General features: G+C 37.6%; 1 protein-coding gene across 1 annotated transcript in view; it reads left to right on the forward strand.

Annotated features, from left to right (window-relative positions):
- Positions 1-5,673: 5,673 nt before the first annotated feature.
- The window catches only part of LOC139981634 (septin-2-like), a 37,471-nt gene continuing 27,674 nt past the window's right edge, over positions 5,674-15,470 (forward strand). Inside the window, exons 1-3 of the mRNA XM_071994170.1 lie at positions 5,674-5,970; positions 10,462-10,719; positions 13,450-13,520. Of these exons, the coding sequence (XP_071850271.1) occupies positions 10,509-10,719; positions 13,450-13,520 (282 nt within the window). The 5' untranslated portion in view covers positions 5,674-5,970; positions 10,462-10,508. The remainder of the gene's footprint in view (positions 5,971-10,461; positions 10,720-13,449; positions 13,521-15,470) is intronic.

Consider the following 15,470-nt stretch of genomic DNA (forward strand, 5'->3'; position numbering starts at 1 on the left):
CAAGTTTGTATTATCTGATATATTTTTTCCATTCTTGATAACACAATTGTGTATTGCATTGTTTATACCATATTGTATCACTGTTCTTTTTCTTCCTTTTTTTCTGGCAATTTCCCAATTTTAAAAATTTGGTCATATGGAAGGTAACAGTATAAACCATGTTATTTTGAGAGAAAAAAATAAAACATGCTCTCGATCCTGAGATGTTTGAGTCAGCATTTTAGGTGAAATATTAAAATAATAATTTGCACAGAAACAGTAAAACAAAGTATGTTGAAATCAAGGTGTGTAAAAGTAAGTTGACCTGACGTTTTGATCCTGCTAGCAGGATCTTCTTCAAGAAGAAGATCCTTCTAGGATCGAAATGTCAGGCTAACTAACTTTTACACATTCTCCTACACAGGCTCTCTAGTGGATAAGCAGTTTGTTAACAGTTTTATTTTATTTTGAAATCAAGGTGTCACTGACTCACGAGTCATAATAGTGTCCCAAAATATTGACAATGAAATTTCTTTCTAAAAGGTAGAATGCTTTAATTCCTCTGCAAGGATCAAGATGTTGTCGAAATGTAAACTTGCTCATAAGCAAACTCTAGAAAAGAAAGTTTGTTGATAGCATGGTTACATTTTTGACATCAATTTTTTTCTTTCTTTTTTTCTTTTTTCTTTTTTTTTCTCAACAATGTAAGACAGGAGATTTGAATGAAGTGAAGAAATCCCAAAGTTATCGACAGAAAAATGTTTTTTGGTTTTCTGTCTGAAGACTTTCAATAAACCAACTATTGCTATTAGTTTCTATTATCCAAAAACATATATATTGTATTGAGAAATTAATATTTTAGATTTTACCAAGTTAGAGAAGAATTTGTATGTCTGGTAAACAATTCCTTATCATGAACTGGACGAAATAAATACCAGTAATCCTTGAATATGTTGTTGTCTTTTTTTTTAATTTGTTATTGGTGTCTCATTACTAATCATTAATGCATTTTATCCATTGAATTTATTACAAACCAGGTGGCAGCATACTCTACCATTAATAGAAAGATGGGCCCGGGAGGCAGGTGGGGGTAAATAGTACCCAGACACCTGTCATTTTATTCCACCAAAATTGGCAACAGAAACAATGAACAAAGTCGTCCGATCTGCAAATCAAACCATAAAGGTTAAATATGAAATATGTCGGACAAACTTTTTCTGTGTTGGAATCAACAGTTAATAAACTTGCATATGTGGGTCAGCGAAATGGTTGAAACTACAGACAAATAGATTACTTCTGTCTTACTATGGTGAAGTTTGTTAATATAAAACGATTGCCCAGACTTCTCATCCAAGTCTACTACGAGTGATAGCTCCCTCTATGTCCTTCAATATCACCAGCTAGTCTTGGTGAAGACGTTTGAAGTAATTTTCGTTTAATCAGGGATTTATACTTGGCCGTGGCTATTCTTACAACGAGTCGTAACAATTATTTATAAACTATTCTTACGACAAAGGCAAATTCAAGAGCAGTAAAGTAAATAAAGCAACTGCGCATGTAGTAGGGGTAACCCTAACCCTAAACATAACCCTAAACCTCGATCCTAACCCTTACCCTAACCCTAACCGGAAATTATTGTTACTCCTCGTCGTAAAAATAGTACTCCTGGTCATAAAAATAGCAACTGCGCATGCGTAGTCGGAAATTATTCTTACGACTAGTCGTAACAATAGCCACTTTGTTTATACTTCCCTACTCGATGAAAGGGGACGAGTTAAAAGTGATTCAAGTTAGTTTGGTTTTCCTGCAGCGGCTTTTTTCTTTCGGTGACTTTCCTTTAAAGGTTCTTCTATAATCGAAAAGCTGACAATCCAAGCATTGTGCTATCTGAGGGCGGACTGTAACAAAGATAGTATTCCGTCATATAGTGAGCATAATAAATATACGTGATCTTGTAACAAGGCTATTCAGCATAAGTTAGCGTCTGAGCTCGAACATTGTTAATTTAAAGGAGTGACGGTGACGGGGGGTGGGGGAGGGGCAGGGGTTGAGGAGAAACGCATCCCTCACAATAAAACCTGTTGGTGGGTTTTTCCGTTAATGTAGAGTGGCGATAATTCCACGAGCGCCTTCCTCACCCCTCTCAACATCTCGCTAAGGCCGCCAACAGAAGTTGTTGGACTTGCGCGCATGTGTGCTTGTAATGTAAGTAGCAATACCATATAGACATACGTCTTGTAGTCACACGTGCATCTATAACTGAACGGACGAGTAGGTAGCCACTGTGTACCCTTACCGAAACCCCAGATCTGGGCCAGATATAAAAATCCAGATCTTGCCCAGATCTGGAATTTCAATCTAGGCCAGATCTGCTCCAGATCTGGAATTTATATCTGGCCAGATAAAAAATTGGGCAGATATAACTTGATATTAAATAAACTTTTATATGGCCCATATAAAAATTGATCTGGTTTAATTTTATTGCATCCATATCTGGGCCAGATAAAACTTTATCTGGTTGATATAAAGAAAATCCAGATAATCCAGTTATATCTGGCTTTATATGGCCAGATAAATCTTTATCTGCATATCTGGAATAACTGTATGTAAGCGGGTTATGTCGATCAAATAGGAAATAAGTGGCCAAAACTGGACTAGCATTGAGAGTAACTTTCCAGCGTGATCATGATCAACTATTGTAACCATGTATACAACTCAACGAGCAGACTTGAAACCCATCAAATTACCCATCGATAATGAAGGTACTGCATACGGTATGTTACAGGGTATTTTATTTCCAATATGATAATTATTTCCTCGCGTGGCCACGGGTTGTTCATGCTCCATGGGACCGTGCGCGCTGTATTTGATTCCAGTGTTTCAAAGTTCGAGTCCAGACCACACAATGCTGTCCAGATCAGGCCGTACGTAAACCGATTCGAACCCAAAGCAACTGGCGCAAGCCTAGACTATCTTCTTTGAACCTTTTTAGATTATCTCATTTTAGTGGGATTCTCAAAATCCATCGCACCTCTTGAATGAGTTCGCAGTGTGAAGTCACAAGTTTCACAACTGAACAGAGCGGGCTCGGGAAACGCGTGCATGCCCCATTTACCGTATTCTCTCTCTCGTTTGAATGAAGTTAGAAACCAATGTATGGAACATCAGTACATCCAATTTTATGTCAGTGACCGGCGATTTGTATATATAGTCGCTTTAATTAAATAAAAAATCTTACATTCGTTAGTTTCACGAGCAATATAATATACAATTTACGAAGGATTTACTTCAATGCGTAAATAATCCCTAATATTTTGTTCCACAATGTCAAGTTAACATTTCTTTCCTTTACGTAATTTTCAGCAAAAACGTTAAATAATAGACGGGTTCAGTTTCATGACATGAATGACAGAATTGGTTAACCATGTAGCCTATTTGCGCTCTTCCAAAAGTTTTGAAGATCAGACTTTGGTTTACTCCATTATTTATGTTAAGAAAAAAACTAAGATGTGATCATGTTGACCTGCTGTTTTAACAATTTGAATCCAAAAATATTTTTTCTTGTCAAATTAAGGAGAGAAAACAACTGTTAACAAACTGCTTATCTTATCTTCTGCAACAAGCCAGCATAGGTACCGTAAATGTATATGTTAGAGGGTATATGATGTTTCGATCCTAGCAGGATTTTCTTCAAAGAAAAGTTGAAACGAAACCAGAATGGATACATTAATACTAGCCAGATGAACAGACAACCAAATTAGACCGATTTACGGTTATATACGAAATTATATTATTTCAATATTCACATATTTGTGGAGGGCAAAACTTATGTGAATCATGTTCAATTTATGACAGGCCTATCCAGTCCGCGAAAACCTGATTTCAGGTCCACGTAAACTCGAGTCTACATTATAATAAGTATGACCTCGGATCCACATTAACAATATAGACTCGAGTCCACATTATTATAGGTATGACCTCGGGTCCACATAAACAATATAGACTCGAGTCCACATTATAATAGGTATGACCTCGGGTCCACATAAACAATATAGACTCGAGTCCACATTATAACAGGTATGACCTCGGGTCCACATTAACAATATAGACTCGAGTCCACATTATTATAGGTATGACCTCGGGTCCACATAAACAATATAGACTCGAGTCCACATTATAATAGGTATGACCTCGGGTCCACATAAACAATATAGACTCGAGTCCACATTATAATAGGTATGACCTCGGGTCCACATTAACAATATAGACTCGAGTCCACATTATAATAGGTATGACCTCGGGTCCACATAAACAATATATTCTCGAGTCCACATTATAATAGGTGTGACCTCGGGTCCACATTAACAATATAGACTCGAGTCCACATTAATAATAGGTATGACCTCGGGTCCACATAACAATATATTCTCGAGTCCACATTATAATAGGTATGACCTCGGGTCAACATAAGCAATATATTATCGAGTCCACATTATAATAGGTATGACCTCGGGTCCACATTAACAATATAGACTCGAGTCCACATTATAATAGGTGTGACCTCGGGTCCACATAAACAATATAGACTCGAGTCCACATAATAATAGGTGTGACCTCGGGTCCATATAAAAGCTGGACTCGAGCGCGTACCGTATCTTACATAGTTGTTGCGGTTCAGTCTGCCTTATAACCTCGTGATATTGGATTACAGTTTAGAGAGGTATTATACATTAGGAAATTGTCCCAACTGCATGGTTGCTTCTTACTCATCCATGAATGAATATTCATTTCAGTTTATTAACCAACGGACATGGAAATGCAGAGAATCTTAATAAAATGTGTGCGGATTGACAAGTGTACGTGACTGCATGTGCATTTTTTTCAACTGTAGGCTATACATATAAACCTGATAGTAATCACAGTGGTCAAGTATCCGTTATCTAAACCGAACTGAATTGATGGAGTGTGCTTTAATATTCAATGCATGTTAATACATAATAGCATAAGAAAGACTGTTAAACAATCCTTCACTAAATATGAACAATAAAACAATTTAGACAAAAGATTAATTATGAAACTCTCAAAAGGAAACACGACGAAAATTAAAGTGACCATTTTTTCATGCTCTGACTATAGGCCTACTTATCTTAAGTGTGGACTTAAGCAGACGATAATTTCATATTGACTTCATTTAAGCACTGATTGATGAACCATTCTTTTAGCTGTCATCAATCCGCCTAATTTCCTCATTCCATAATCATATCAATTAACTTTAAATTTACGACCAGCCAGGACACAGCCATACTATATAATTATCATGCAAAAACTCTCTCGCCGCCTTTTTTGCCTTATATACTTCCACGATTTATCATAACGTAAAAATCCATTATGACGCGAACTAATTTAGCGCCGAATTCCCATGTGCCAAGGTTTATTGAAGAGAAAACTGAGATGCTTGACAAATCGACAGAGAAGGAGAGATGAAAATGACCAGGCCGTATCAACGGAAAGTACTGCAAGCTGCTACATCAATAACTACACAATAAGTGAAGCACTTACGACGTCACGCGTAGCAATGACTCAGTGACGTGAATTATACCGCGTTTAATATGGATTGTAATATACTGTGTATATGTCGTCTGCCAAAAAGCTGGCATTGTAACATCGCGTTAGGCTACCTTCAACTCAGTACTAATTAATCAACGTCAGTGTGTACGCTTTTACCGGGTTTTCACGACCAGGATTTTTCAAGTAGGCCGGCGATATATTTTTGTCATTATAACCAGGCTAGGTTAAGAAGTTTTTGTACGGTGAATATTTCACCGCCATTTGGATGATTTTGGGAGTCTACGTATTTCATACAGTGGTTTAATTGGTGTAGTTGGTTGTATACACACGCCTTGCTCATGAGCTGTGTACAACATACACAAATTGGCATTCAGTGTTAAAAATTAAACATTGACTGAATAGCAGCTGCAAGTTCCGTCCAAGGTAAGGAAAACAGTTTTGTTTATATATTTGTTTACTTTCATTGTCATTTCATGTAATGAGCGCTGATACATAATGATTAAAGACACCTGTGTTTATTGCCAGTGTTATTCTCGTAGACAGGGTCGGCTATAGTAGCATGTAGACACATTAAATGTCAAAAGGTAATCTACACCAGATGAAACCATAATATGTTACTGTTGTTGTTTTACCGCAAAGCAGACGGTAACCTCCCCGTTCTATATATGAATAGTGCTGTAAGCGGCTTTCGATGCTCACGTATATAGCCTGTTAACGAATGTGAATGACATTTGATATAAGTGTCATTTTGATAGTCATTTCGTATTTCTCATAGCAATATGGTAGATGGAGATTATTTGGGAAATTCAATCAGTGAAAATGTGGTTTGACATGTTCTCATTTATTATTGGTTCATGGTCATGATAGGCCGAATGTAAACTTAGTCAATGTCGGATATAACTGATGAATGAGTCATAGTGTCTAAGAGGTGGAGAATAAGAGTGTTAATATTACTCTGTTGGACTAATTGGAAGTAAAAAATCAATGAAATATATGTGCATGATTTCATCGCAAGTCGGTTAATTGTTATAATGGATATGATATACGTTTCACGTAATTTGGAATTGTCGTTTATATAGAATACAAATACTACATGCAGAATAATGATAGGACAGCCTTGTGTTAGCCCAGGGAGTTGTTATGGAACTCCCTGGTTAGCCATATATATAGTAAGTTCAAGGCCTGTTACATTATTTTAGATCACTGCATACACGTTTTTAATTCGTAGCCACCGTTCTCAACACGATATAATAATAGTTCTACTATTGAAATATGATCAAATGTGTTGTACCCAGGCTATTATGCGATGCATATCAAACTGTTTCGCTTCCTCTTAAAATAATCAGATCAATACATCATGTGTGGATAAATGTTCCCTACTGAGCCGGTCAAATATAGGTCATTACTTCTCCACGTACAATAGGCTATGTATAGGCTATATATAGGCTATATATAGGCTATATATATAGGCTATATATATATATATTATCATTAATTATTAATTCTACACAGTGTACATGAAAAGTTAAGTTGTTCTCACCTAAATGGTGCCATGTTCCTTGTAGGTAATAAATCAATTGACACCTTGGATAATATTTGTTACAAACAATAATGATAAATTCGATCAATTTTGTTAAATATATGTATCTACATATCTATATTATTCTTTTATTTCTAACAAAATTAATTGAATTTTTCATTTTTCGTTAACTAGTCAACTATGACCCTACCGCCCGTCCTTACCGCCCGCCCTACCGCCCGCCCTACCGCCCGCCCCTATCCCCATATTTCTGCAATGGGTTTGTGTTCTTTGTGTTTGCACCACTCATTAGGCGAAACAAATGCTACAGCCTAAATATTCTCCACCCCATAATTCCTGCAATTTCCATCAGGAAATCAGCAATGATGGATGTGTTTGTAGTAGCATATTATTACACGTACGGTATAGGGCTTCAGGCAATATCTAATTCAAAGTGTATATGTGCTAAATATGACTGGGTGTGATTATATACAGTTTTTATATTGTTACTGGTAGCATTAAACGTTATTTCTGTTATTTTATGTTATTTCTTTGTCGGATTTTCGGCAGTTGGACATATGTAATTATACTCTACGGACGGGCACCTAATACACAATATAGGCTACAGGTAAGATAGCTTACATTATATTAGCCTGCAAAGAACATGATAAAAACACGTTGGGATACAAATTGTATGCAACAGTTTTTTGTGCATAATGATTACTATAACACATGTAGCCCATGGCAATGAAGAAAACCGAATTGGCTCAATGTGTCTTCCAGATGAATACATCAACCGATGATAGTTTGCGGTAGCAGTATTCTATGGCAACGTATAGGCCTAGGCCTATGCAAAGCCCCGAGGAAATTGTATTATTAAATCAGTTACTCTGCTGAGCCTATGTGCTTCAAATTAATACATTTTTATTTGTATAGATATGTATAAAGCTTTAAGCAGAACCCTGATTCCTATGGGACGTAATGTAAAAGTTGTGATTGGTATAGTTTATTGGCCAGCGTTCAAATAGACAGTATAAAGGTTTGTTCTTGAAGCAATGAGAGGTAAAGATATACTGTCGGTTTAGATTACGCCAGTCATGCTGGGCCTAGTCCGGGGTTGACCTGGCTGTTCTGCATGTGCTTCACACTACATGCGTACTAGTACTACCATTCCCATGCATAGGCAGTACGAGCCCAATTTGATTGGGGGGGGGGGGGCTGTAACAACTTGCCCGAAAAATATAACCAAAATGTTAAGGTGCATATCATATAGGCATGCATCGGATATTACATCGCATGCCAATTACATCAGTCATTTGCTGTGTTATTAACCTTCCATATTGGTTATCATTTTTGGGCTAGTCGTTACAATATTAATAATAAGTTTGACCATTGAAAAACACATTGCAATTTATTTTTCTTTCAGTAGGTGCCCGAAAAATTCTCAGCATATTGCACGAATTTTCACAAAAATTGTTGAGGGGTGCATCCCCCAGCCCCCCCCCCCCCCGCCTCCTACGCCTATGCTCCCACGTAAGATGAATGTTGGTTTTCTTCTCCAATAACTGAAATTTCGGGGGACCCGCAAATCAGTCTTTTGAGATCCTCAGAATTGTATGATTACTTATAAACTAATTATTTAATCTGTTTTTTTTGTACTGTTCAAAAGCGCTTACAAAGGTCACATCGGAGAAAAAAATATCAAACTTCTCCTACGGAAAATCAAAATAATTGCGTATACCAATGTAACGTTAGTTTCATATACATTATTCACTATTTCAGCTATTTGAATAAAATTTTCAATAAATATTTCAATAAATAATAATTAGTAAATATTAAAATAAAATGAATACAAATATTTGAATATTTCAATGAAATATTGATCCGCCGATATTCTGTGGTCGTTACGATCCATTACATCGCGGCCGAGACCCCGCCCATCTCGGCGCTCAAACAGTCAACTTTCAGATTTCCGAATTGTTAATTATTAATCACCTTAAAGGAGTAGTGTGTATACAGTAACTTTATAACAAACCTGAGATCCAATAATCACCTAAAAGGGGTAGTGTGTATACATTAGCTACTTAACAAGCCTGAGATCCAATAATCACCTTAAAGGAGCAGTGTGCATACAGTATAGCTCTACAATATAACTTTAGGTATATGTTCATTTCGCGGGTGAAGTGGTACTGCCTTTCGGTCTTACAGCAATACGGACAATTTGTGAATATATTCTTCTTCCCATCCCTCACCCCCCCTCCCCATTGCCTCCACTCCCTTCCATTTCGTCTTTACACATAATATACTGTCGATATTGCAGCCTATTATTAGTGCTTAATTTAAAATATCCTTCTGCAGTTTACTTTTGAAAAGCAGTAACATATAATCGTGATTTACTTAGGCAAAATCACCATAGGGAGGGAATCCATTTATTGGTATTAACTTTCTAACACCATGCCGTCGTTGATTACATCAGTCACCGGGTGCTTTCCCTTCCACTACACCGTAACTGGTCACACCTCACCCCGCCCCCCATCTCCACGCACAGTTTTGAAAAATATTCCATTACTGATGTACACGTCTTTACAAACCCCCCTCCCCCATGACCCCCTCCCCATGACCCCCTTCCCCATGACCCTCACCCTTCTTCTCCTCTTCATCTTTCAAATCTCCGCCTTCTTCTCTCTCCATGGCTTTTATTTACACATCAGTAAAGGTCCCAACGCGATCTAATGTGTCCTGAGTAGTTCATTATACAATGTGTTCTATCATCTTGGTAAATACACCACTTAGCGTAATGGTCAAAATTCCTCGTATTGTTATCTCACATAAAATGAAGCACTAGAAATACAACTGGTCCCTGTAGAGTATCCATCCAGTCAGACTGACCTCTCATTGTGAATTCATCTCTTGTAGTTTACAAAATACAAGCCCTTTTTTATTGTGTTTAGCCTACTATTGCTGTTAAGTATTTATATATAGAAACCCATGTTTACACACTCAGACAGATTACCATGTAACCTCACACGCAGTTATAAATGTCGGGTACTATAGCCTACGTTACGTAATCCTGTATACAATGTAGTAACAATAACAACTGTTTTTCACCGTTACGTCTAAAAAGAAAGTTTTAGAGAAACTTCCCACACGACAACGGGGAGGGTATTGCTGCACTCTGCAGTGGCCAAACTAAACAACGTATTTCCAAAGAATGGGGTAATTTGGATACGATGCGGTATCGCGGATGATATTTTATTTTGCGAATTTTTAAGTGACTTTTTTTTACAGAAAAAACACATGGTGAAACATATTCTTCTAGAACCCTTTTTCGCGTCTCTGCAGATCATCACCCAAGCGACACCCGTTAGTGATCAAGTTATTCTCTTACTCGACAGACTTCACCCATTTCCATACTTTTTGAAGAAATCTAGCTCAGGCCAGGATGAGCTCGTATCGTCGTTACAGTTCAAGATTGACGGAGTCGTCGTCGTCATCATCGGCAACGTCATCAACCACGTCATCTTCATCTTATATATCGACGTCAGACGTTACACGCCGTACGACAACATCGTCAACAAACTTTAGTCGATCAACACCACTACGATCCACGTGGGCAACATCTAGACCAGCCTTGCCACCAAAACCAGCAAAAAGTAAGTCATCTTGTTTTAAGGGTTCATCACTATATGGACTCGAAATGTGCTAGAAAAATCAAATAATGGTCACTCGATCGTAGTCCAACTTAATCAAGCATTTTATTGCCTCCCCCCCCCCTCCCCCGAAATTATTTTCTTTACCTGCTCACTGAGACGTTAGACTGTACAATTCAACACTCCTCGGTGTCTGCAACAATTCTGGAGATTCAGAATCTGCCCCGCCGAGAAAGTCCTTTCTCAAAACATTTAGCAATTTCCCCGTCCCCACCCCAATCCCAAACAGACCTGACGAATGCGAAGGGGTCACGGAGACGCAGCCCGGGGCCAGGGGGTAAAACAATATTTGCCATTTTGTCCTTCTATATTTTGGTAGATGGCAACGATTTGATATAAAGGACAAAAGAAAAAAACATGGGTTGCGATAAGTTTGAAAGTATTCCACAAATGTTATATATATGCAAAGTGTGGACAGATGTATATGTATTTTAGCAGTATAGCTTGAAGACTTATTATGTTACTCAAGGAATGTATACAGCAAATATTCAACTGCTGCAGTAAGATGGCCATTGGTGTGTAAGTTTGTGCGTCGTTCATTGTTGTCTTGCGCCACACCACGTATGCGTGCTACGTATACAGCTTAACAGGGGTGTCATAAGACAAGTGGGAGCGGGAGTTACTGGTGTGAGGGTGGGAGGGGGCCAATATCGGAAGATATTTAGGCACCGTCCTTTCACACACATACAAAATAAGGAAAATTAAGTCCAGTATATAAAGTTTTTCAACATAAGAGCACTTCGTATTTCCTTTGGTTTTAACTTGTCGACAACAATAGCCATAAATATGAAAAAGGGGACTTCTAGTTTATGAAAAGAGTCACTTTAGAGGCAGTTGACATGTGCCCCCCCCTCCCCTTTCCTCCCCCGACCTCGCGTCAACTGATGTTATATTACTACATGCAGTGGAGTGTGTATATCCTGTCATTGTATTGCTCTAGTATGCAGGTGCCTATAGATGTCAAAGCCCCGCCAAACTGATTTGGTTCTGTCCGTCAGAACTTGCAAGCCGTTTAATTATAATTTGATTTAGTTTTAAAGTGTGGGCCTATAATACAGATGTACGTCAGCTGTTGACAAACCTAAATTGCTGTTGTCATTTGGGAAAGCCCAAAAATCTTACTCGGTGCAAGTAACTCGACATGAGCCGCGTGCTTGGAAATTCTCAAGAGGGGGCTAGTAATACAGTAATAAAAAAAAGTTAAAAACTCCACAGACAACATGACAATATTTCTTTAAAATTTATGAAAGTAACCTGGGGAATTGAATAGTTTCTAATTACTAATTACGGGACTTTTGAAATGATTACAAAAATACATAAATAAAAGAACAAAACTGAACGAAAGATAATTTCATACAATAATTTATACACCCAGTGCGTCTCTGTGTGACAGAGGAGGCTGTGAAGGTAAATTGACATGAAATGTTATTTTGTTGTAGCTCTAAGTAGATCGGATTATATCATTTTATCAGTCAATGCTACATAGGCCTACATATAGGGCAGTACTTGTGGACTAAGTCATTTGTTTTCGCCTCCTTGTTTGGAATTATAAGCAAAGTGGGCGTTAAGGAATAAAGTAGATGGTCGAGGAGTAAGAGAAAGGGACACACAGGTACCCCTGAATAGAACCACAGGTAGTACCCCTGAATAGAACCACAGGTACCCTATAACTATAAAAGCAGTAGTCCCATCGGTATATGATATAGATTTAGCCGTAAAATGGTACTCGATAGATTCAAGTTTTTTTTATTATTGAAGGGAGTTGATTCTATAGGCTAATTTGTTATTCTTTGTATTATGGATCACGCCCTAATTTAACCAAAATATGACTATAGCATATAAAATGTAAGTCTTAAGATCATGTAAAACATCCGCGGTCTACATTTAGACAGCTCCACTGCAAGTTACAGTAATTTTCCAATATTTTAGTACCCGAAATATTTTTGGTTTCTATCGATCCGGAGTAAAGTTTTCTGGTTTTATCTAGGGACCCTATAGGGTCTCTAGTTTTATCCAATCCGCTTTTGTATAGGCTCACTTTATTTACATATAAAAGAGATGATAAATGAATAGTCATGAGCTAATTTATATCGACACCTTATAAGGCTTAACTGTTAAAGAATATATCGTATATAGAAAGTGGATTTCTATGAACACAAGAACACATTTCCTTTCTTCATAAACACATTTCCTATGGACATTTCCTATAGCGGGGATGTGGATAATTGGGTGATATCTAATTAATTAATTCTTCTACAGGGAGAGAGAGATGGGGAATGCTGATGTATACTGTTTATCTACTGAAATGACTGTAGAGTGCATAAAGATTATGTTACAAATGTGTGTAAATGATTTAAAATGTACCAACACATATAGTTGACCTTTCGACGGTGTAGCAGGCTCATCTGGGTGTGATGTATGGAGGGCAGCCTCCTCATTTGACTCCAGTGTTTACTAAGATGAGGCCATTCGTCAGGGTCGTGCAATGAACCACTGTTATTGTTAAAGGATGCATCTTGGTAAAATTCCCCAGTTGTGTGTGTCATAAACACACAAAAATTACTCTTCAAAATTTGAAACCATTTCTGGTACCGCTTATGTAAAATACAATATTAACATATGAGGAACTTTTAATTACATCAAAGCGACGTGTTTATTTATTTTTCATTTCAGGTTTGACTGAATTAGAGAAATATGACGTTTCATCGACTGTGACTGAAGAACCAGCCCGGTCGAAAGAATACGTAAGTCCCCCTCCCAACTCTACCCTCCCCCCCCCCCCACACACACTGTGAATAATTTTTATGTGTTCCTTCTGTGGTAATTGGTTTGAATATGTACTGGTTGGAGACTCAGCTGAACCAAGAAGCTGTCACTATGTGACAGATCCCCGTTTGAACGAGTTACTTATAACACAAGGGTATACTCACATGATACTTCCTATATCCGAAATATCGTCGCCCTTATCAAAATATCCCAGTCAGCTGAAAACTGGCTTTAGGAGGGTACAATGGGGATTTCAAGATGTGGAGTGGGGACCTGGTATAGTGGCCCTGAAAATATCGATATGCCAATATTGTATCATTATGATTGCGATGATTACGATTTGAATCGACATGCGGTTCGCGAAATAAAAACGTTGTGCTTTACACAAATAGTGATATTCTGCCCCTCACCCCCTCGATCATTCATTTAACATCACAATTCGCGAAACCATTTCTAAGAGGCCTTCTAGAGTATAGACTCTTAACTGAGCAACTTTAAGAAATACACATCAAATAGATATTGCCTATATTGTTTCTCCTTTGTCAAGGATTTAGACAGAGCTATTTCTTATCAGTTAAAATGGTTCAATATTTTAAAATACCGATTGATTTTGTTGGGCCTTGCTTGAAATCAATAAATTCAGATTATATTGAGCAGCAGGGTTATAGACTACACCTACATCATCAACCGCCACAAACATATCTGTCAAATAAACAAGCGTTATTGCTATGGGTAGGCGAGACGAAAACTACATGTTTTTCCGGCGACACATTCCAAATCATACCGGAATCAATGTTTGATATGGGTATTGTGGGTGTTAGTTCGATAGAAATTAGTTTGTCGTCAAACGGGAACAAAATTTGGTTTCTGAAATCAACCATTTTTTTTTTTGGGGGGGGGGGATTAAGATAACAATGTACACCAATAGGTAAGTATTTGCATATTTATCTGTAACTTTATTTTTTACAACAACAAAAAATTATATAAGAAAATCCGCGGTATCCTTCATACGGTTATCTAATTTCTGATAATGGGAAAAACCTGACGCTTCTTATTATTGCATATGATTGGTCAGTTCACATCGTCTGCGTGTTTGTGATTGGACATGGTCACATCGTCTGCAGAGATACCTGTATTTGGTAATTTACATACATTTAGAAGAATAGTCAATGGTAAATATATACGACTAGTTTGTACAGCTATAACATGCACAATGGATTCTGAATAGAACAGACCGGATTAAAATCTTGTATTATGGTCTGTATAGTTACGTTATATATGATACTTCATATCTACCTTATTATCGTCCGTTAAGTTGTTCGAAATCAAAGTGGCGCCACATTCCAACGTAAACGTGCAATTCATTTTTAAACGATTCTCAGCTTATCAAGTGAAATTCTGGTATATTGTATCACTGTTTTGTACTAATACATGTACCGTATAAGTTCTTATCTGATAGCAGACAACTGCAAAAGTTTCCGATTTGGTTATACAGTTTGTGAATGTTTTGGTATTTGTAACACACATGGAATTCTCATCAGTACGGTCCTTAGCAACCTGTTTTCTGGAATGTCATTGGGGTTAGATCACCGCCGGAAGACTTTCTGCAGGAAGTAAGGATGCAAGTGCTGTCTATACACACTGTACATGCAGACGCACACAGTGTAAAATCAATGCCACAGCTTCGTTTCAAATCATTCATTCATTGTCTCATCAATGTATACGGCTATAGCTCGGTGCATATATGTTTGATAAGATAAATGAATAATGTGTGAATAAATTCGACCTTACAGGATGAGTCATAGATAGGTTAACCTCATTGTTCAACTCACATGTATACACGACAAGGGTAAGGGTACTATTATTATACGTGCTTTCCTGCACAGTGACGTATTAGCAATGTATACACGTGTGGGTGGGTGGGTGGG

The sequence above is a fragment of the Apostichopus japonicus genome, chromosome 15 (assembly GCF_037975245.1).
Source record: "Apostichopus japonicus isolate 1M-3 chromosome 15, ASM3797524v1, whole genome shotgun sequence".
Classification (NCBI taxonomy): domain Eukaryota; kingdom Metazoa; phylum Echinodermata; class Holothuroidea; order Aspidochirotida; family Stichopodidae; genus Apostichopus; species Apostichopus japonicus.